Source organism: Melitaea cinxia, chromosome 9, assembly GCF_905220565.1.
Source record: "Melitaea cinxia chromosome 9, ilMelCinx1.1, whole genome shotgun sequence".
NCBI lineage: Eukaryota > Metazoa > Arthropoda > Insecta > Lepidoptera > Nymphalidae > Melitaea > Melitaea cinxia.
In genome coordinates this window covers 2,138,149-2,161,062 of record NC_059402.1, presented here as the reverse complement: position 1 = coordinate 2,161,062, position 22,914 = coordinate 2,138,149, and the positions used below count along the sequence as shown (strand labels likewise).

The 22,914-nt window shown below is 47.3% G+C and overlaps 1 protein-coding gene across 1 annotated transcript in view; it reads right to left on the bottom strand.

The window, feature by feature from the left end:
• Window positions 1-22,914, bottom strand: part of LOC123656543 (kinase suppressor of Ras 2) — a 51,175-nt gene that overhangs the window by 21,769 nt on the left and 6,492 nt on the right. Inside the window, exons 5-7 of the mRNA XM_045592213.1 lie at window positions 21,385-21,514; window positions 20,862-21,000; window positions 20,223-20,407 (exon numbers count right to left, since the gene is read on the bottom strand). Coding sequence (XP_045448169.1) covers window positions 20,223-20,407; window positions 20,862-21,000; window positions 21,385-21,514 — 454 coding nt within the window. The remainder of the gene's footprint in view (window positions 1-20,222; window positions 20,408-20,861; window positions 21,001-21,384; window positions 21,515-22,914) is intronic.

Genomic DNA, 22,914 nt, shown 5'->3' with positions numbered 1-22,914 from the left:
TAATCCGTACGGCCAAAGAATGGAACTCTCTACCAGCGTCTGTGTTCCCCGAAAGCTATGACCTGGGGATCTTTAAGTCGCGAGTGAATAGGTTACTTCTAGGTAAGCGTGCTCCATCTTAGACCGCATTTTAACTTATCATCAGATAAAATAGCGGTCAAACGCCAGCCTATCTATGTATAAAAAAAGCACCATATCGTGTTGTAGAGTTAATTGACCTCAATACTTATTATAATATATATAAAAGTATAAAAAATTACGGCCTTTTAGTGGTAAATTACAACTACGGAATCACATAATATTAAATCATCTTTGAGTTTTGAAAAACTTATTTTTGAAAAGCTAAACACAATTTCCTATTGTTATGAACCAAATGTAGCAACACTAAACTATTATATTATCTATGACAGTTAGTATAGTTTACGAAATGGTTTTTATCTATGAGCTGTCATTCGTCACCTTTTGAATTTAAAGTTTGCATCGTTTTTCCGGTCTCCGTATAAAGTTACGCTTTTGTTTGTACTTGTTCGTTCTCGCGAAAAATTATCGCCTTTTGTTGATCGAACCATCCTTTGTTGTTTGAAGTAATTTAATTGTTAATAGCAAATTGTATTCCTTGTATTCCTTGTTGAATTATTGTGAAAAACGTGAGTGAACTACGCCTAACAACGGCCATTTTGATTGCTGGTTCCTGCTTCAGCCCGCCACTTCAGTTAAGTATAATTGATTAGCATTAGACGTAATGATTGGCCAATTATAGTTTGATGTTAATTAAGTTATACCTGACGAGGCTTCACCGAACAGTATTCAGTGAAACTAAGGTAGGATTTTTATTTAAGACATTAAGTGTTAGCTCTGCGTACTGCAGACAATTGTTCGTCCCGTTCGTACCTGAGATCACGCTTCCACTCGTTTTCAATATACTCCAGGTCGGACGTAACAAGTTTTGGTAGCAGAGCGTGGTTAACTTATTGTTGCTCAGTTTATTATATTGTATGAATAAGTTAGGTCACAATTTGTTTAATTCTTTCTTTATTAAAATATTATATTTAGATACTTAAGGTCTAATATTTGGATTTGAGTTAATAACAGCTGTTGTCTTATGCTTTATTGAAGGTTAATTTCTTATAAATACTCTTGTTTGTTAGTATAAGATTAGAAATAGCTGTTTAAATGGGTATTTATCAGTAAATTCATTAATTTGTTGAGTAAATTGTGTTATTGCTTTGAATCTAGTTTGTTGAAATATTAGATTAAAAAACTTAGTTTTAATTTTTTCTTGTATTATTACTGAAGTTATTTAAGATTTGATACTTGATTTCAATTCAGTGATAGCAGTTGTTTCATTGGAATTAATTTGATTATTGTTTGTTGTTACTGTTGTTATATCTGTGCCTTTGAAGATGACTTCGACCGCGGTCACCATGGTCCGTGAATCTTGTTCAGGAATCACAGCTCAACTGAGATGGTTCAGTTCAGCGGTCGCCTTGGTGAATAGGGAAGACCGCACGGAGGCCTTAATAGACAGGTACGAGAAATGCCCGGCTCGACTTGAACAGGTCGAAACTCTGTACCAGCGCCTCCTTCTGCACCTTGACGATGTGCCAATGGAGTCGCTTCCGAAGGAGCGACGGGAGCAAGTCCACGAGGACTACGTCCAAATTTTGGGCCTCGCCGATGAAATCTCCCAACGCGCCCGGGAGATCTTAGCCTCGCGCGCCGGAGTACCGCCTACAAGGGCCTCTTTGAAGACTCCCGTGGGCCTTTTGACCCGACTGCCTAACCTGGATCTCCCCCATTTCGATGGTCGACTCGACGCGTGGATGGGTTTCATCGGCCTGTTCGAAAGCCTTGTGGACTCTAGGGAAGATTTGAGCCTGTCCCAAAAGCTGGCCTACCTGCTCTCAGTGCTGGATGGAGAGGCAAGAGAATTGGTGCAGCACCTCCCGATTTGTGAAGGGAGCTATGCGGTCGCGCGGTCATTACTCACCAAGCGCTACCAAAACCAGCGCTGTCTGGCCGATGCTCATATCGACCAGATAATGGACATTCCTGTCGTGAGTAATACCGCCCAGTTGAGGACCAAGATGCTTAACCCCCTCGTTGCAGCTACCAATGCTCTTAGCCGCTTGGGCCTGCCGGTTGACCAGTCGTCATACTGGTTGGTGCGTATTATGCTCAAGCGGTTGCCGGTGTCCCTGAGAGCACGTTTTGAACAGGCGCACACTAGGGATGAGGCATCTCCTCTCCCTAGTTATGAGCAATTGTTGGCGTTCCTGGAGAATGAGTGTCGCATGGGCGACGTTATGGATGCGCCGGTGGGACTATCAAGCTCCGGACCCACCAACAAACGGCGCACTGCTCAAATGGCGCCAAAGGGAAGGGCGTCCCCCCGCTTTGCAGTCGCGCAGGCTGCGCGACCGGTCTGCCGGTTCTGTAAGTCCCGGGGGCACCGAACGATGCAGTGCCCGGACTTTGTAGCGTTGCATGTGGCCTCTCGTAGGCGGATTGCTAAGGCCCGAGGCTGGTGTTTCTCCTGCCTGGGGGACCACTTTCAGCGCGCTTGCCCCGACATGCACCCGTGTCCTGTTTGTGGAGGGCAACATTTAAAGGTGCTGTGCGCCAACGCAAATGGCCGCCGCGACCACCCGGGGTCGCCTTCGGGCGGGTATGAGAGCGGACACCGGGCTCAGTCCCGCAATTTGGAGTCCGGCTCACCTCCCCCCCGCCACGCAGATTGTGCTGCTGTGGATCGCCGACATGATTCGGCGCGCAGCCCCACGGGCGGGTATGGAAGGGGGCCTCGGGTTCAATCCCGCACCTTTGTGCCCCGTTCGCCCTCACCGCACCCTCGTGACCTATCACGGTCACCTCCAGTCATTTACCACGATTACCGTGACGCACGTCCGGTACGATTGCCGTCCCCCCCTCTGGCGGAGCGTCCCCGTTTGGAGCCGCGCAACCCTCAGTACGGACGCTCCCGGCGCTACGAACCGCCGACTATGGCTCGTGGCAGTCGCCATCGAGAGGAGGGCGAGTTTAAACCACTCCCTCGTTTTGACGTGCCGTCCCGGGACAGCGGCGATAGATCGCCGCCACGCCAACATTAGGATGTTGGCGTCTGCCCCCGCTATGCACCACCCCCTTTTGAGACCGTCCTCTTGCCCACGGCCTATGTCCGGGTCTGGGGACGGACGGGCGCCTCGGTTGTAGTCCGAGCAATATTGGACACAGGTTCACAAGGGTGCATAGCCTCGTCTTGGTTGGTGGGGCAGACTGGCCTGAATATTAAAAGGTATTCAGATGTAATAAGAGGTGTCGGGAACGCCCCTGTAACCACGGTTGAGGGCCACGTTTCGTTTGAGTTCTCGCCCTCAAATTCTCCACGCCCGACGCTGAGATCGTCGGCCATTGTGATGGAGAACATCTTGGGCAGTCACCCGCAAGTTCGGTTGTCTGCGGATGCGGTAAAATTGACCGCCGATTTGGACTTGGCTGACCCTAAATTCGACCTACCTGGCACGGTCGATTTGTTGCTTGGCGCCGATGTACTGGGCAAAATATTACTCGGTAAGGATCGTGTTTTGCAGCCAGGTGGCTTAGTAGCCCTCCGGACCATATTTGGGTTCGCATTGATGGGGCCTGTATTGAGGGCTCCCCCTCCTGCTGAACCTGGAACGGCTTTGATGGTGGGCTCCGCCCTCTCTGACGCCGTGCAGAGATTTTGGGAAGTGGAAGAGCCACCACAAGCACCCCGCTCTGATCCGGAACACGAGGAGTGTGAACGGTTCTACAAGAGCAACACCAGTTATCTTCGTTCTGGCCGGATCATGACAAGATTGCCATTTCTTGCCGTACGACCGCCCCTTGGCGACTCGCGGCCTACTGCAGAGAAGCGTTTATTGGCAATGGAGCGCCGCATGAGCAGGGACCCGCTACTTAAACAGAAGTACATTGACTTCATGCGGGAGTATGAGAATTTGGGACACATGTCTGTGTCAAAACTTGACTGGCGCTCGACGGAGCATTTTTTCCTCCCGCATCATGCTGTGATAAAGCCGTCAAGTGGCAAGCTGCGCACAGTATTTGATGGTTCTGCGCAGACCACATCGGGAGTGTCCTTGAACCAGTGTCTTCATTCTGGTCCCAAATTGCTTAAGGACCTTTGTGACGTCATCACGCGGTTTCGGCGTCACCAATTCGTTTTCGTAGCTGACATCAAGATGATGTTCAGGCAAACGGTAATCCACCCTGATGATCGTCGATACCAGCTGATATTGTGGCGGGAAAACCCGCAAGATCCCATACTTGTCTACGAACTCAACACGAACACATACGGGCTGCGGTCTAGCCCCTTTTTGGCCATACGTTCGCTTTGGGAGCTCGCAGATCGAGAGCGTATGTCGTTTCCTCGCGCAGCCGCCATTTTGAAGGAGGACCTATATGTTGATGACATATGCACTGGTGCGTCCACGGAGAGAGAGGCTCTCCTTTTGCGTGACGAATTGATTGGCATCCTAGCCTCCGCAGGATATGAATTGCGTAAATGGATCTCCAACTTACCTGCGCTCTTGGATGGGCTACCTGATGACCACCAGCAGGATCCTCACCTATTTGAGAACCGTGACAATCCTACCATGATGACAGTCCTTGGAATACAGTACAGACCAGTCCAGGACATCTTCACGTTCAACGTCGATTTGGATTCGCCTCGCACTTGGACGAAACGGCTGGTTCTGTCGACTGTCGCGAGAACGTTTGATCCCAATGGTTGGATATGCCCAGTCATATTCTGGGCCAAATGCTTCCTGCAGAGACTTTGGACTGCAGGTCTTGGATGGGACGAGCCACTCCGCGAAGCTATTTTGAAGGACTGGCTCCTGTTTGCTTCCTCATTGCCTGCTATCAATATGATATCGTTGCACCGTGCTATGCTTCCACCAGGGAAGCATACAGCGTCCCTTCATGGGTTTTCGGACGCTTCGGAACGTGGGTACGCAGCAGCCGTATATTTGCGCACCGTGACCATGGATGGTCAAGTGAAGGTGTCATTGGTCATGGCGAAGAGCAAGGTCGCGCCTCTTCGAACTACCTTGACAATTCCCAAGCTAGAGTTGTCAGGGGCGGCCCTTCTTGCTCGCCTCTTGAATCACGTCATGTCCACCTTGTGCCCGTCAGTTAACATTGAGACAGTCTATGCATGGACTGACAGTCAAATTGTCCTATGTTGGCTGAAGACGTCAGTCCACACCTTAGAGGTGTTTGTTGCAAATCGGGTCTCTCAGATCCAGAAATCGGAAACCCCGTTAATCTGGAGGCATGTGCCTGGCGAAGTCAACCCTGCTGATTGCGCATCACGGGGATGTATGGCCCCCTTTTTGGTTGAGCACTCCCTGTGGTGGGGACCTGAGTGGTTGACCAGGTCAGAATCTAATTGGCCGCGAACACCGGCCTTGGATACTGTCACATTGCCTGGGTTGCAAACCCTTGCGATTGAACGGCGGGACCATCCGTTCGACCCAGATTTCCTAATGAATCGCTACAGCTCATTAGACAAATTACTGGGGGTCACCGCTTGGATCAAGCGCTTCACCAGAAATTGTAGACACCCACAGAACAAATGCTTGGAGGCGTTCTTATCGCCACAAGAGCTCCAGGATGCTCTTCTTCATTGGGTTCGTTCTGTGCAAGAAGAGAACTTTGAAAATGAGATTGATATTTTGAGAAAAGGCAAATGTAAGCTGCCTGGAGCCATTTGCAAACTGAACCCCTTTTTGGACAGTGCGGGTCTTATGCGAGTCGGAGGGCGTCTAAGGAACGCAAACCTCCCGTATGGAGCTCGTCATCCCCTCCTGTTGCCCAAAAGTGGCCACTTAGTGAGTTTGTTGGTGACTGATCGTCACATCAAGAACTCCCACGTCGGCTGTAATGCCTTATTGGCCATTTTACAACGAGAATTTTGGATTTTATCGGCCCGAAGGACGATCCGTAGTGTGGTCTTTCGCTGCATGTCTTGTTATAGACTCAAGGCCTCTACCATGCAGCCTATCATGGGTGACCTGCCGTCGGATCGGGTCACAGAGACAAGGCCCTTTGCTGGAGTTGGGACGGACTTTGCAGGTCCCTTTTCGGTTAAGACCTCGACCCTCAGGAACAGTAAAACGGTCAAGTCCTACCTGTGCGTCTTTGTTTGCCTGTCCACCAAGGCGGTACACTTAGAACTAGTCTCAGCCCTCTCGACAGAGGCCTTTGTTGCGACGTTAGATAGATTCGTGTCACGACGAGGACTACCGTCCTTGATTCGGTCGGATTGCGGCACCAACTTCAAAGGCACAAATAACTATTTAAAAGAGATATATGAATTTTTGGCGTCTAATGAGACTGAGATTGCGTCTAGACTAGCTAGTCGCAGAATAACTTGGAAGTTCAGTCCCGCGTCATGCCCCCACTGGGGAGGAATTTTTGAAAGTGTTGTAAAGGTTGCCAAAACACATTTGCGACGAGTAATTGGCGAGTCCGTATTAACATTTGAGGAGCTCGCAACTGTGTTTTGCAAAATTGAAGCCATGTTGAATTCACGCCCGTTGTGCCCGATCTCTTCAGACCCTAACGATTTGGAAGCCCTCACACCGGGCCATTTTTTGATTGGACGGCCGCTGAACGCCCTGCCGGAATACCCCTATGTTGATGTGAAACTCAATCGTCTCTCGCGGTTTGAATTGATCCAACAACTCACTCAGAGCTTTTGGAAACGTTGGAATTTGGAATATTTGCATATTCTCCAGCAGCGCGTTAAGTGGACTGACAAGACTGATCCACCGCATGTTGGTGACCTCGTTCTGGTTAAGGACGCTAACTCACCGCCACTGTGTTGGCGCAGAGGGCGCATTCTTAACCTCGTCTTTGGAGCAGATGGAGTGCCCCGTTTTGCTGAGGTTCGGGTGGACGGTTCTGTTCTGAAGAGAGCGGTATCAACCTTGTCACGACTGCCAATTGATTAGCGGCCAGGTAGTCCTGGCCGAGGCGGGTAGATGTTATGAACCAAATGTAGCAACACTAAACTATTATATTATCTATGACAGTTAGTATAGTTTACGAAATGGTTTTTATCTATGAGCTGTCATTCGTCACCTTTTGAATTTAAAGTTTGCATCGTTTTTCCGGTCTCCGTATAAAGTTACGCTTTTGTTTGTACTTGTTCGTTCTCGCGAAAAATTATCGCCTTTTGTTGATCGAACCATCCTTTGTTGTTTGAAGTAATTTAATTGTTAATAGCAAATTGTATTCCTTGTATTCCTTGTTGAATTATTGTGAAAAACGTGAGTGAACTACGCCTAACAACGGCCATTTTGATTGCTGGTTCCTGCTTCAGCCCGCCACTTCAGTTAAGTATAATTGATTAGCATTAGACGTAATGATTGGCCAATTATAGTTTGATGTTAATTAAGTTATACCTGACGAGGCTTCACCGAACAGTATTCAGTGAAACTAAGGTAGGATTTTTATTTAAGACATTAAGTGTTAGCTCTGCGTACTGCAGACAATTGTTCGTCCCGTTCGTACCTGAGATCACGCTTCCACTCGTTTTCAATATACTCCAGGTCGGACGTAACACCTATATTATATTGGAACAAATTACATATACAGGGTGTTTGGTGGGGTGTTGGACAAACGGTCAGGGGAGTAAGGGGAGGTCATTGCCAATATATCTGGCCACTTAACTAAAGTCATTGCCCTTTTATTTTTTTTTCATGCAGCATTTAATTGTTTTTTACAAAATCTCCAGAATTCATCATTCAAACTCACAAAAGACAAAAAAAAAATGTGTTACGGACCCAAATTATTTTTATTTCTTTTTTTTGAATAAATTCCCAACATTTTGAAACCATATTTGTAAGTGTAACATGAAAAAATACGAAAATATGGGCCTTCAAAGTTTTTAAGAGTTGCAAAATTTTACCAAACTACAAACTTTAAAGTGATATAAAAAAAAAACAAACACGATAGGGTTTTAACTATTTTTTTTAAAATATCCTGCATTTATGTCCTTTCTAACAATGTATCATTTGCTATCAAAAAAAAATTTTGAGTAGAGATATTTACCAAAACATAACGCGCGGTCAAAAATCGCTTACTTAAATAATCATAATTGGTAAGTAAAGTCATGTGTATTTAATAAAGAAAACTAAAAAGGTTTTCTGAATTGAGTTTATAAAAAAACAAGGGATTATTAAATTTCTCTAATGACGACCAAGAACCAGTATCACGCTTGTAGGCAGACCTCCTAGCATTGTTTGGCATTAATAAACACTAAATAAAAACAAAACAAAATTAAAAACAAGACTTTTATTATAAAAGTTGTTCAAATTGTTGGCCACCATTTTTAATACAAGCACGGTATCTTTTTCTTATTTCCGTCGTCGTAGTGGCCATCAGCATTTCTTGCTTCAAAAGGTCGAATGCATCAATAATCCTCTCTCTCAAATGGTCGCGTCTTTGTATTTCTTCCGTATTGACGAGTTCCTTCGCACGACCCCAGACATAAAAATCGACTGGAGTAAGGTCTGGGGAGCGTGGAGGCCATGGTATAGGACCGTCGCGACCAACCCAGGAATTACGAAATACTTCGTTTAAATATTCCCTAACTGTCAGGCGCCAGTGGGCAGGACATCCGTCATTTTGGAAAATTATGGGCCTATCTTCTTCTATTATTGGCAAATTACATGTGAGTTCCGGTGAATCATTTTGGAGAAACTCCAAATAATTATCTCCGTTTAAATTGTCTGGTAAGAAATGCGGCCCAATCACATTATTTCTAATTAATCCTGCCCACACATTTACTGAGAACTTTCTTTGGAAGCGTGTTAGTTTCTTTAATTTAGGATTTTCACCTTTCCGCGCCCAATGATGTAGGTTATGTAAGTTGAGTATTCCCTCACGAGTGAATTTAGACTCGTCTGTCCATAAGATACTTTTTAAAAAGTTTTCATTTTTAATATCAGTGTGCAAAATAAATCTGACCGATCTGAAGACGGACTGATCGACAGAAATAGATAAGGAACTTTGTTACTCTCTCTAACGAACGAGACATAAAACTACTTAGCCAATCACAGCACAGTAGTCTAGGGGTTTGAATAAAAACAGGTTTTTTTAACTGCGTGATAGAAACTAGAGACTGATTCATTGTATCATTTTAAACAAATTTTATTATTAGTTTTTTGTCCACCGTCGTTTCGGTCCATCTCGAGGGAGGCCTGCCTACAAGCGTGATACTGGTTCTTGGTCGTCATTAGAGAAATTTAATAATCCCTTGTTTTTTTATAAACTCAATTCAGAAAACCTTTTTAGTTTTCTTTATTAAATACACATGACTTTACTTACCAATTATGATTATTTAAGTAAGCGATTTTTGACCGCGCGTTATGTTTTGGTAAATATCTCTACTCAAAATTTTTTTTTGATAGCAAATGATACATTGTTAGAAAGGACATAAATGCAGGATATTTTAAAAAAAAATAGTTAAAACCCTATCGTGTTTGGTTTTTTTTTTATATCACTTTAAAGTTTGTAGTTTGGTAAAATTTTGCAACTCTTAAAAACTTTGAAGGCCCATATTTTCGTATTTTTTCATGTTACACTTACAAATATGGTTTCAAAATGTTGGGAATTTATTCAAAAAAAAGAAATAAAAATAATTTGGGTCCGTAACACATTTTTTTTTGTCTTTTGTGAGTTTGAATGATGAATTCTGGAGATTTTGTAAAAAACAATTAAATGCTGCATGAAAAAAAAATAAAAGGGCAATGACTTTAGTTAAGTGGCCAGATATATTGGCAATGACCCCCCCTTACTCCCCTGACCGTTTGTCCAACACCCCACCAAACACCCTGTATAATAGTTATCTGTTGCGATCGTCAATTTTATTTATAGCTGCCTAGACGTATATAGTACAGAGTGACTGTGAGATTGTTGGATAATTGTATCGAACATGCTTCGTACTCCTCCTAAAGATGGTGAGTCGAGTACACTGTCAAGTGTACAATCAGAACCTAATATTCCCGTGGCTCTGGTTAATACACCGAGCAAATGCAACGTAAATGTAAGACCAAAACGCCCTCGCACGGACTGCTCCCCGGACACAGTTATTCGTCACTCTATCTCGAAGGAACATCTTGATATAATTCGCCAAGAGATACGGACAGTTATAGTATCAGAGATCTCAGCTAATATCCAGACATCAATCAACGAGGAGCTACGGGAGATTAAAGAAATGTTTCGTGAGCTGAAAGACTCCGTCAATTTTATGAGTGATGAATTTGATCGCATAAAGACTGAGCTTGACATATGTCAGAGTGACAACAAGAATCTTCATAAAGAAAACGAGGCCCTCAAAACCACTGTCGTCGATCTGTCTATGCGTATGAACCTGATAGAACAACACTCGCGTCAGCAAAATATAGAAATCAACGGCATTCCAGAAAACAAAGCTGAAAATCTGGTGAAGATAATCGTACAACTGGGAAACATAGTATCTAACACAATTAAGGATGATGACATCTTATCGGCTGTGCGTATCAGAAAATTAGATGCAGAAAACAAGAACCCTAGGGCAGTTATTGTCAAATTACGGAGTGCACTTCTAAGAGATACCATTCTAACATCCGTCATGCAATTTAATAAGTCACATCACAAGGAAAAATTAAATACACAACACCTGGGCTATGGAGACCCTGTCAGACCGATCTTCGTGTCAGAACATTTGTCACCTTTGAATAAAAAAATTCACGCAGCAACAAGAAAAGCAGCACGAGAAAAGGGTTACTTGTACGTTTGGGTGCGTGACGGTAAAGTTCTCGTCAGGAAAGCTGATGGTCAACAAGCAAAACATGTGAAAAGTTTAGAAGCCGTTGAGACACTTTAATTTTCGCTCACTAAAACAGACGCAATAAATCCCGTGCTGCAAGTAGTAAAATTCACAATTTATTATCAGAACTTTAGAGGTCTTAAAGGTAAACTTAAGGGTTTTAGGCAGGCTGCTCAATTAACTAACTATGATGTTATTATTGGCACGGAAACATGGTTGGATGATGGCGTGAACGATGGTGAACTCTTCGACACTGGTGTACAGGCGTGTCAGGTCGTCAACTGTTCTGAGAAATAAAGAAGGTGGAGGAGTTCTTATTGCAGTATCTAAGACTATTAATTCCGAACGATTAACAAAATGGGAATCAGACTTTGGGTCAGGCTTAAGGTAAACGAAGGAAAGAGTCAGAAAATATTAAACATTTGTGCCATATATCTGCCACCACCAGTTCGACAAATTACACTTGATAAATTCTTGGACGGTGTGTCGGCTTTGATTGATTCCGGGGGAGGGGATACAATTATAGCAGGCGACTTTAACCTCAGTTTCATCGGTTGGAATGTGGATGAAAATCTCGGTCACACACTATGTACAACTGCAACAAATTATGCAAATAGTCTAGGCTATTCTTTAATTGATTTCATGTCTGAGAACAATATGTTGCAATTTAATACTGTTAAAAATTGTTACAATAAAACTTTAGACCTTATTTTGTCCAATTTCTACGGTGGATGTGTTAACGAGTGTAGTAGTCCGATGTCTAAAGTAGATCTGTATCACCCACCCATAGTAATTATTATCAGTAACATTACGCCACATTTCTTAACAAGTAAAAATAAACATTTTTGATATGATATTCAAAAATGTTTAGAATTCCTAATGTGAGGGTAACACAAAAATAAAATCGTACTAAGTAAAAATAAATCGAGGCATAATTTCAGATTGGCTAACTACACACTAATCAATATGAAACTACGGGACATAGATTGGATTGGGGAATTTTCAGGATTAACAGACGTTGATGACATGGTGCGGGTACTGTATTCGCGCATATACAGTCTGATCGAGGAGTTTGTTCCGGTCTCAAGAACACAAGATAGTAGATTTCCATTTTGGTTTTCTAGGTCACTCATCAGGCTTTTGAATGAGAAAGAAAAAATTAGAAAACGTTATAAAAAGTTTAAGAATCCTAGGGATCACTACGAATATAAACTATTAGACGACCGTGCTAGGATAGCGATTAGAGAGTGTGCAGATAGTACAAAACGTACATATCTAACACCGAAAAAAACATCACCAAAAACCCCAAACTTTTTTGGTCCTTTGTGAAAGCCAGAAAATCTAAATCTAGTGATATTCCATCCACTATGTACTTGGGAGAAAATGTTTCAACATCGGGAGAGGAGATAAGCAAACAATTTGCTGCACACTTCTCGTCCAATTTCATGCCGTCCGTTTGTCAAAATTCTGTACGAACTAGCTCATTCAGTTACTCTCAATTCAGTCTAGCCAAAATTACTTTCACTGAAAGAGAGGTGCTAAAGTTGCTAAGTAATTTAGATGCATGTAAGAGCCCAGGACCTGATGGCCTACCTCCATTATTCATAAAAAAATGCTCAGCTAGTTTATCTCTTCCCCTAAAAATTATTTTCAACCACTCAATCGCATCTTCTAAATTCCCATCGGAATGGAAAGTCGCTAACGTTGTCCCGATTTTTAAAAAAGGAGAAGCAAATATTAGTTCAAATTATCGCCCTATATCTCTTCTTTCCATCTTTGCAAAACTGTTTGAGGCTGCTGTTTGTCCTATAATTACTTTTCACATAAAACCACAGTTGGCTGCTTAACAGCACGGATTTTGTGCCAGCAGATCTCCTACTACTAATTTGTTGCAGTATGTCAATGACATTAGCATATCTTTAGATTCTCGTGTACAGGTCGACTCCATCTACACAGACTTCAGTAGTGCCTTTTTTTTTTTTTTTTTTTTTTTACGTGGGGAAAATCCATCATGGATACCCTCCAGCGCGGGGGCGCCAGAGGGTTATGTCAGACTCCTACTGACTAAAAACCACCACGTGTTAGCAGTCATCCGCCTGGGTGGGGCGAGAGGGGTCGCGCTAGCATTCGCCACCTCGCCTCAGCGGTAGGCCCGGACAAAGCTTCCGGGCCCCGGAATGATGGTGGGGTGGCCTCGCTCACAACAAGACCACCCCCAGACGTATGGGGTCGTGTTGTCCGGCCGGCCGAAGTTCCCCGACTATCGGCCGCCGACCCCACTATTACGAGGGGGGGAGGAGGTGGGCAAACCGCCTTCTCCTTGCCCCCGTACGTCTGCGCCGGAGTGGGCCAGCAGAGGCGTCTTCCTCTCTGGCCCGCTCCGCGGTCTCCTTCTGCGTCATTACCACTTCGCAGAAGGAGACCACCGCCTGCCACGATCTCTCGCTGTCAAGCATGGCCTTTACGACACTCGGCAGCGAGAGATCCCGTCCGATAACCGCTGAAAGCGTGCGCCGCTGCGGTTCCCAAGTGGCGCACGCCTCCAGCGTGTGGAGCGCCGTATCTTCTGGCGCTCCACACTCGTGGCAGGCTGGAGTCGCCTCCCGTCTCGCGATTTGGTGCAGGTACTTACCGAAGCACCCATGTCCGGAAAGCACCTGCACCAGACGGAAGGTCAGCGGCCCGAACCGCCGCCTCACCCACTTCCGGAGGACCGGCTTCACTGCGTCCACCGTCCACTGCCCGGGGACTGGCGAAGCCAAGTCCTCCGTCCACCGCCGCAACAGGGTGTCCTGCGCCAGCCTCTGCATGCGTGCGACCTCCTCCCACGTAGGAGACTCCCCCCGGGATCTCCTCGCCGCCACAAAATGATATGTTTCGGCGAGGATCTCCGCCTGCAGTTCCCAGGGGGGATCGCCGGCCAGCACGCACGCCGCCGTCCAGGACACCGTCCGGTAACCGCGTATCGCCCTCGTCGCGATGACCCGCTGCGGCCGTCGCAGCTGGATTTTGTTGGCGCGACCGAGGGCGTCCGCCCAGATGGGTGCCCCGTACATGGCCATACTCCGGATGACCCCGGAGTACAGCCGACGGCAATGGGCACTCGGACCACCCACGTTCGGCAGCAGCCTTCCCAGTGAGGCGGCGGCTTTCACGACTCTTGGGGCTAGCTCTGCAAAATGAGCCCCAAAAGCCCACCTCCCGTCCAGGGTGAGACCCAGGTACCTCATCTGGGTCCCCACCCGGACCGAAACCCCATCAACAGTCACCCGCGTACCTGGACGGGGTCCCCCTCGAGGCCCATGGAACAGTAGGGCCTCGGTCTTCGTCAGGGCGACTTCCAGCCCCAGGGCTCGTATACGGCCGACCACAAGTGTTGCGCCAGCCGTGGCCAACCGCATTACCTCCGCGAGGTCCCTTCCTTTTGCCACGACTAGGGTGTCGTCGGCGTAGCACGAGACCCGCACACTAGCGGGCAACGTGCCCCGAAGCACCCAGTCGTAGCCGATGTTCCACAGGAGCGGTCCCAGCACTGACCCCTGTGGAACTCCGCACGAGACACGACGTCGCCGCAGACCGTCGCGCCCTGGCAATAGGACCTCGCGACCCTGGAGGTAGTCGCCCAGCAGCGTCCGCAGATACAGAGGCACCCGGTGGTAGCGGAGTGCCTCCAGTATCGTCGCGTGTGGTAGGCTGTTAAAGGCGTTAGCGATGTCAAGCGAGACAGCCAACGCCTTCTCCCCGTCGCGGACCGCCGCCTGCGTCCATCTTTTAAGCCAGAGCAGGGCGTCTAATGTGGACCGCCCCGCTCTGAACCCGTACTGGGCCTCGGATAACCCGGGCTCAGTTACCTCCAGGTGCCGGACGACACGGGAAGCCACAACTCTCTCCAGGAGTTTGCCCGCGTCATCCAGCAGGACGATGGGCCTGTATGCGGAGGGCGAGTCGACGGGTCGCCCCTCCTTCCGCAACAGGCACAGCCGTCCCTTCTTCCACGGCTTCGGGAATCGCCCAGAGGCGAGGCAAGCGCTGAACAACTCCCGAAGCCGATCACCCATCTCCTGGAGGGCGATTCCCAGCACCCGGCCCGGGATGCCGTCCGGGCCGGGCGCAGTCCTCTTTCCATGCAGGCGGCGGACTGCAACCTCCATTTCCGCCTCCGACACAGGCGGGATGGAGCCCTCGTCTAGTTCCTCGACGAGAGGGGAAACGTCCATGAGCGGGGGGGTGTGGTTGGGGTCTCTTGCGGGGAAAAGCCCGCCCAACACCCTGTTCAGGACCACGGGGTCCAACGACTCGGCGACCGGGGGCGTCTGATGCCGGAAGTTTTTCCGGGCAGCCTTGTACGGACGCCCCCATGGATCCCTGTCGAGGCTCGCCAGGGCTTCGTTGAAGGCTTGTGACTTGGCCTTGACGATGGCCAGCTGTAGTTTGCGCTTGGCGTCGCGGTACGCCTCGTATAGCTGGCGCTCGACCTCCAACTCCACGGCTGGCATCTGCTCGTCTGTCCGGCCGTGGCGTCGCCTCCTACAGTGTCCGTAGGGTCGCCTTGCCGCTGTGCAGGCGGCTCGGAGTTCCGCGATCTCCGAGCTCCACCAATAGACCCCGCGGCGTTCGGGACGGTGCCGGCACCTCGGCATGGCCGCGTCGCACACGGCCGTCACCGCATCGCGGAAGTGATCCGCCGCAATGTCTACCTCCGGGTGCATAGGAGTAGCGGACCACAATTGGACGATCGCCGCTTCCTTCGCCAACTCCACGTCGAGGCGGGTGACGGCCCAGCGCGGAAATTGCAACGACGCGTGCCGAGGCGCACCTCGGCTGTGGGAGGTGGAAACCTCGAACCTCACGTACTTGTGATCCGAGAGAGTCTCCACCTCCGACAGCACTCTCCAAGTTTGCACACGTGCGGCGATGGACGGGGAAGCGAACGATACGTCCACCACGGACCCCCCGTTGTGTCGCACGCACGTGTGGGCCGACCCCGTGTTTAACAGGGTCAAGCCCGCAGTGACTGCCCACTCCCTGACTACTTCCCCGCGAGAGTCAGTGAAGGGGTTGCCCCAGTCCCGGGCCTTGGCGTTCAGGTCGCCGAGGAGGACGACCTGACGTGGTGCCTGTCTTCCAACCGCAGCGACTAGGAGGTCTAAGAAGGCCTCCAGCTCCGCTACGGTTTTGTTGGGGGAGAAGTATGCGCCCACCACAGCATACTCTCCCCACTTGGCCACCACGTACCCGGGTCCCCTCTCTTCGACTGAGAAGGGGAGGCTGCCGTCATTGGATCGACTCACAATGGCAACGGTGCCGTTCAGGTCCGCAGCCCAACAAGGGTGTGAGCTAGGAACGAAGTACGGTTCCGCCGCCACTGCCACGTCTATGCGCCACTGCGCCAAGGCCTGCATGAGCAGATCTTGGGCCCGGGCGCAGTGGTTCAGGTTCGCCTGGAGGAAGTTGTGATGTCTGATCTGGTCCATACTATTCAGACATCACAACCTCCTCACCGTCCGCCACCGAAGGGACGACCCCCTCCTTGCCGATCTGGCTCGCAGCCGCTGGGGTGGCCCGGGCCCCTGCGGATCTACACTTTATCTTCGCAGGCTTGCACCTACGACCGCCCATCCTGTGGTCGGAGGGCTTGCCGGACTCCACGCAAATAGCGCAGCGCGGGGTGACCTCTTCACACGCAGCTGCCTTGTGGCCTGCACGTCCGCATCGGAAGCACAGGTCACCCCTGTCCACCGACGCTGGACACTGAGGGCGCGTGTGGCCCAGTCCCATGCACTTGAAGCAGCGCATGGGCAGTGCCTCCAGAGCCGTCACGCGTGCTGAACTCCATCCGATCAGTAGCCTGCCCTTTTCGGTCAGCGTTTTCGCTGCCGAAATCGGGCAGGAGACCACGATGGAGCTCGTGCCATAGAAGCCGGAGCGTAATGCTCCGGCCTTTACGAGCCCGACGTCAATTCCCGTTGCTTTGGCGACCACCGCTGCCACTCCCTCCTTAGTGGCCGTTTCGTCCAGACCCGAAATCCGCACCTCCGCAGATTTGACGGGCCTGACGATATTCGCCACCCCAGACAGGGCTCCACGAAGCGATTCCGCGAGCCTGTCCGCCTTCGCATTCCTTTCAGAGCCAGAGATCTCCAGCATTCTCGCCCCCGTGGCCGTCTGCCGGGAACGGATTTGGTCGATACCCAGCTCTTGGAGGTCGACTTTTTCCTGGGCCGTCCGAAGGACGGAGCTGTACGTCAGCCCTCTTTCCACGGCCTCCGGCTGCAGCTGAAGAACGACTGCCGCGGTCTTCGGCGTCTTTAACTTCGGCTTGGCAGTCGCTTTCGCAGCCGGCTTTCCGGACGGCATGGCGGTTGACTTCGCGGACGTCTTCGCGGTCGACTTGGCGGCCTGCTTTGCAGACGATGCAGTGGTCGGCTTGGCGGCTGACTTCGTCGCAGGTGCAGGGGCAGGGGTGGAGGACTTTCCCTTCCCCTTGCCCTTTCCTTTCCTAACTACTGTTGCCCAGGTTTCCTCCTGGGCGGCAGTGGACGGGGCCACCGAGGGAGTGGCTGTCGTCTCGGGACCACGAGGTGCAGGTGACGTCTTAGGTGGTGTGGATGCCACTACCTTTGCCCTTGGTGTAGGACACGAGGTCTGGGCCGGCAGCAGACGGGCCTCGATCCCCGCTAGCCGAGTATTAAGCCTGTCACCGAGTGAGCAGGTCAAGGATCTTATTTCCTCGACCAGCTCTAAACCCAGCGAGGGCGTAGACGGCGTTCGCGCTCCGGCATCAGTAGCGGTGGCAGCGGCGGTAGTAGCCGCAACCGCATCAGTCCTGGCCTCGGTGACGCCGCGCCGCCACGCTTTGACCTCTACCTTCAAGGCCTCCACTTCCAGTTTGAGGCGGCGATTTTCGGTTCTCAACCGCCTCGACTCCTCGGCTTCGCTTCGGCTCGAGAGCGCGTCAACCACCTCGGTAAGGGTCTTGGCGGACCTCTTCAGTCGGGCCACAAACTCCCCCTTGAGGTTGCCGGACTTTTTGGCAACCTCTATAATGCAGGCAAGGCCCTCACCTGCGCGCGCACGCAGCTCCTGCGCATTTAATGCGCTGGTATCCAACGCCGCTAGGTAATCGGACTCGTTTCCAGAGGAAATCGGAGTCGTCCCTTCCGTAGCGCTACCTGGCCTGTACTGCCTGCCACGCAGTACAGCCTCCAGATCATCGAAAACAGTCGCTGGAGCAGATTTTAAAAATTTTGCCCTTGAACTCGAGCCTGCTTTCGAGCCCAACGGCCTCCCACGCCTGGCAGTGATAGTTTTCGAGACTTCCGTCTCCTCCGTCTCCGTGTCCGAACCCACGAAGAAAACGGAGGAGGACGATCGCTTCTTCGCCTCGGTACGGCCCTGAGAAGAGCCCTTAATAGATACGTCCATTTCGAGGTCAGACTCGACGTTAGACTCCAAACGACGGTCGGCCTCAGCTTGGCCCTGAGAAGGGCCTTGGGGTTGGCCCTGAGAAGGGCCGTTGGGTTGGCCCTGAGAAGGGCCGTTGGGTTGGCCCTGAGAAGGGCCGTTGGGTTGGCCCTGAGAAGGGCCGTCGGCTTGGCCCTGAGAAGGGCCTTTGGTACGGGATCGCAACAGCATCGCGTCAAAATATTCGTGAAGCGCACACAACAATCGATCACCAAGTATAGTTTGCAAGGTTCAGTCACCCGCCTGCCACCTGCGTTACCGGGGTCAGGACGGGGTCCAGGGGAGACGACGAGGACGTACTTATCAAACAATTGGGGACTCCCCCGACTTCAGTAGTGCCTTCGACAAGGTTAATCACAGACTACTAATATCAAAACTGGAGCAGTTTGGCATATTTGGTCCCTTGCTTAAATGGTTTGCATCTTACCTATCAGAGAGGAAACAAAGAGTGATGTTAAAAGGTTATGAGTCGCCGCCATATTTTGCTACCTCTGGGGTACCACAAGGATCTCACCTGGGGCCTATTTTATTCGTGATTTTCGTAAATGATATTGTATACTCCATAAAGCACTGTAAGTGTTCCTTGTATGCAGATGATTTAAAGGTATATAGGGAGATTAAATCGGATGTGGATGTCTTTCTTCTCCAAAAAGACTTGAACGCAATTCAGAATTGGTGTCAGGACAACTTGATGTCATGTAAATGCTATCATATGCATGCAATGCATGTAAATGCTATCATATGACTTTCACTCGTAACAGGAATGTACGATCATCAACATATCATCTAAATGGTGATTCTCTGCAGAAAGTTGATACTATCCGTGACTTAGGTGTACAACTTGATAGGAAACTTAGTTTCATGAACCATTTAGATTCGATAGTAGCCAAGGCATCAAAAATGGTTGGTTTTGTAAAGAGAGCTTGTTCTGAGTTTCGATCAGTGTCAACCCTTAAATTATTATACAACACCCTAGTCAGAAGCATCTTGGAGTACGCGTCCCCTGTCTGGAATCCCTCGTATCGTGTTCACGTTAATAGAATAGAACGCGTACAAAAAAGCTTCACCAGGTTTCTACGTTTTAAATGTCCTGGATGTCCTTATGGTGCTGATTATTCAGTTAGATTAAGCTATTTCAGCATGACATCATTAGAACAACGTAGAAACTCATCTGATCGGATTATGCTTTATAAAATCATAGACAATTTAGTTAATGCACCCGACTTGCTCTCCGAAATTAGTATATGTGTACCTCGACAAAGCTTGGTGAGACCGAAACGCAAAGTAAACACTTTCACAACAAGCTCATCTAAGACCAAACTTGGTCAAAATGCACCCATGAATAGATTAATTACCAGCTACAATAAACTGGACAGTTGCTGTGGCATTGACATCTTTGCAGACACTTTACTCCGATTTGCCAAAAAGTCATTGACTGGTTCTGAAGAACAATTGTAATTGTTAATTCTGCGTATGTCTCATTTTATTGTTTTTAATTTTAATTTTTTTATCTTTGGTATTTTGTTTTTATTTTTTAATCAAACTTTTGCAATGCACTCGTTAACTACATTCTTAAGTTATTCTAATTAAGTAGTTTTGCTGTTTCTTTGGTGTTGGATTTGTTTGTTAATATTTTATTGATGTAACGATAGAACAAAGTTCTTTTTTGTAAGTGTTGTGTACTTCTGTAAGTGACAAGTTCACCATAAACTTATTTTTACGAATATTATACCCTGTATTGTTAATAGTGAATAAGTCGTTGAAGTACCTTTATAAGAATAAATAAATAAATAAATAAATATAAATAATATTGAAATAACATATGTTACCATATAAAAATTGTTCAAAAGAGTCTTAAGGGCTATATCAGATATCATTATACAAATGGTCTCACCGGTGGCACTTAAACTTGCACTCCTTGCACTTGAGGCCGGAGCCGAAGAGCATCTGCTTGTCACAGTAGTCGCACGTGGCGATCATGTTGAAGGTCTTCGTGAAGCGGTGAGCAATGTCGTGTGCCATACAACCACTCACCGTTGGTGTACGAGGTGAACATGATACAGCCTGAGGGGGAATATACTTATTATTAAAGAACACTGGCTAAACTGTTTAAATGTCATGCTTCGGTAGAAGGCGGTTAAGTATAAATATCTAAATCTGAGAAAATGGATTAAAAAGTTTGGAATAAAAAAATTTTAATTATATATTTTATAATTTAAATCATAAAAATATTACAAAAAAATTGAAAAATCGGATATTGCTTTTTATCTAAGCATGGCAGTCTAGTAGCGACCACTCCACTAATCTCTTGTAAGCTATTATGATGTGAATACACACAGAAAAGATAATGAATGCATTCAAATGTCGTTATATGTATCTCTTATATTGCCTGAATTGACTTAAAGATAGTAGGTACTAAGGTAGGTACTAGGGTAATGGTGTCATACTTAATATTTATAGAAAATTGTTATAATTTATGTTATATTTGGATGTAATGTTGACATAATAGACAAAAAAGAATCCTTGGATTTACCATTAACAAGATAGGTGTAAAGTGTAATGTACGTTTACTCACATTGGTATAGTATCGGTGTGGTGGGTCAGGTTCGGGTTCTCGAGGAGAGGCTGGCGGACTGCCCTCACCACCTACCGCTGACGACTGGCTGTTATCACTGAACACATGTGTATAATTAATTAACTTAAAATGTTAAGAGTTTGTGTTAGTGGGTCCGTTCAATGAGGCTAGAGGCTATGAAATAAAATACTACAACACACTGCAAGAGGACCTTGATGCGGGTGAAACTGCATGAGCACAAAATGAATGTTTTTTTTTTGTTTTAATAAGGAAATGAAAACATTTATTCTAACATACTTAACACGACAGGTAAGACTTAATGAATATAAAAAAATATATATTATGTAGGGCTGCCACAATAATTTTAATTATCTACTTTGTTCTAAATTTGCCTATTTTAATTTATTGTAAGTAAATTAATATTTACCTCTATTTGTCATAGATTATTACTATTCTACAAAATATTATTAAGGAAACCAACCTAAGGTCTGACGTGTCCGGCTTAACGGAAAGCTGTGACTCGTGCGACCTTGATTTAGTTAGAGTAGCGGGAGCTGGTAGGTGGACGTTATGTTTCCGCTTGTTTAGTGGTGTTGTGGGTGATTTGCCACCTGGTGAAGTACAAATATTTATCAGTTAATTATTGAATTTATACATTTATCTAAATTTTGTTATTCTCACTAAATGTATTGGCATCATAAATTATTATTTCGTAACTGGTTGACTGTCTAGTGTTGCCATATTGAAGATTTTTCCAAAAATATAAGTTAAAACCGTTTAATGAATTAAACAATATCTGAATATTTATTATCATGTAAGACTACCACAAAATATGTATACATCTTTAAATTGTTAGCTACTTCTGTTTTCACGACCGACACAACAATTTCCAACCTGGTTTTATATATTTCATTTATTTTAAGTAAGCCATTTTAGATCTTTTTTTTTTAAATGCTAGGTAAGCCTCTTTGATTTTATATTTTATATATTCTTAGAATTTATAATACAAAAAGTACTACATCATCATCATCTGAGGCATCACAGCCGCGGGTGGGCCTTAGCCTGGTCCAGCAAAGCTCTCCAGTCCGATCTGTTAGAGGCTTTCCTTCTCCAACTTGTTATTCCCAAGGTCTTGATGTCTTGTTCGACGCCGTCCAACCATCTGAGCTTGGGCCTTCCTCGACTTCTGCGGCCCTCCGGTCGGCCTTCTAAAAGGCGCTTGGGTACTCTGGCCTCGTCCATTCGCAATACGTGCCCTGCCCAACGCAGGCGCCCAATCTTTATGGTCTTAATTATATTTGGCTCATCGTACATTTGGTATAGCTCGTGGTTATAACGCGTTCGCCATCTCTCACTTTCCATCACAGCTCCGAAAATGCGTCTTAGTATTTTCCGCTCAAATACCAACAAGGAATTTTCGTCTTTTTTGCTCAGCACCCAACATTCGGAACCGTAGGTGAGTATGGGCCTTAGTAAGGTTTTGTACAAGAGAAGTTTTATGCTTCTTGAAAGGAGTTTCGAACGTAAGTATCTTAGTAGTCCGAAGTAGCACTTGTTAGCCGCCATTATTCTTCTACTTATTTCTGAAGACACATCGTTGTTATCGGTTACCAAGGATCCCAGGTATACGAAATGATTGACGCTAGCGAAGGTGTTATTGCCAATATTAACTCCTTGTAGTAGGGTTTGCTGGTCTTTTGACGCTTTCAGGTACTTAGTCTTAGCCATGTTAATTTGAAGACCGGCCTCCACAGCTGATTTTTCAAGAGCAAGGTATGCACTCTCCATTGCAGGTAGAGATCTTCCTATCACATCGAGGTCATCCGCATACCCTAGAATTTGAACGGATTTGTGGTAGATAGTGCCTTTGGTCTCGATCTTTGAGTCGCGAATACACTTGTCGAGAGCGATGTTGAACAGTAGGCACGAGAGCGCATCCCCTTGTCTTAAGCCGTCATTGGTTCTGAACGGTTCTGATACACTTGTTTGAACTCTGACAACGCTCTGAGAG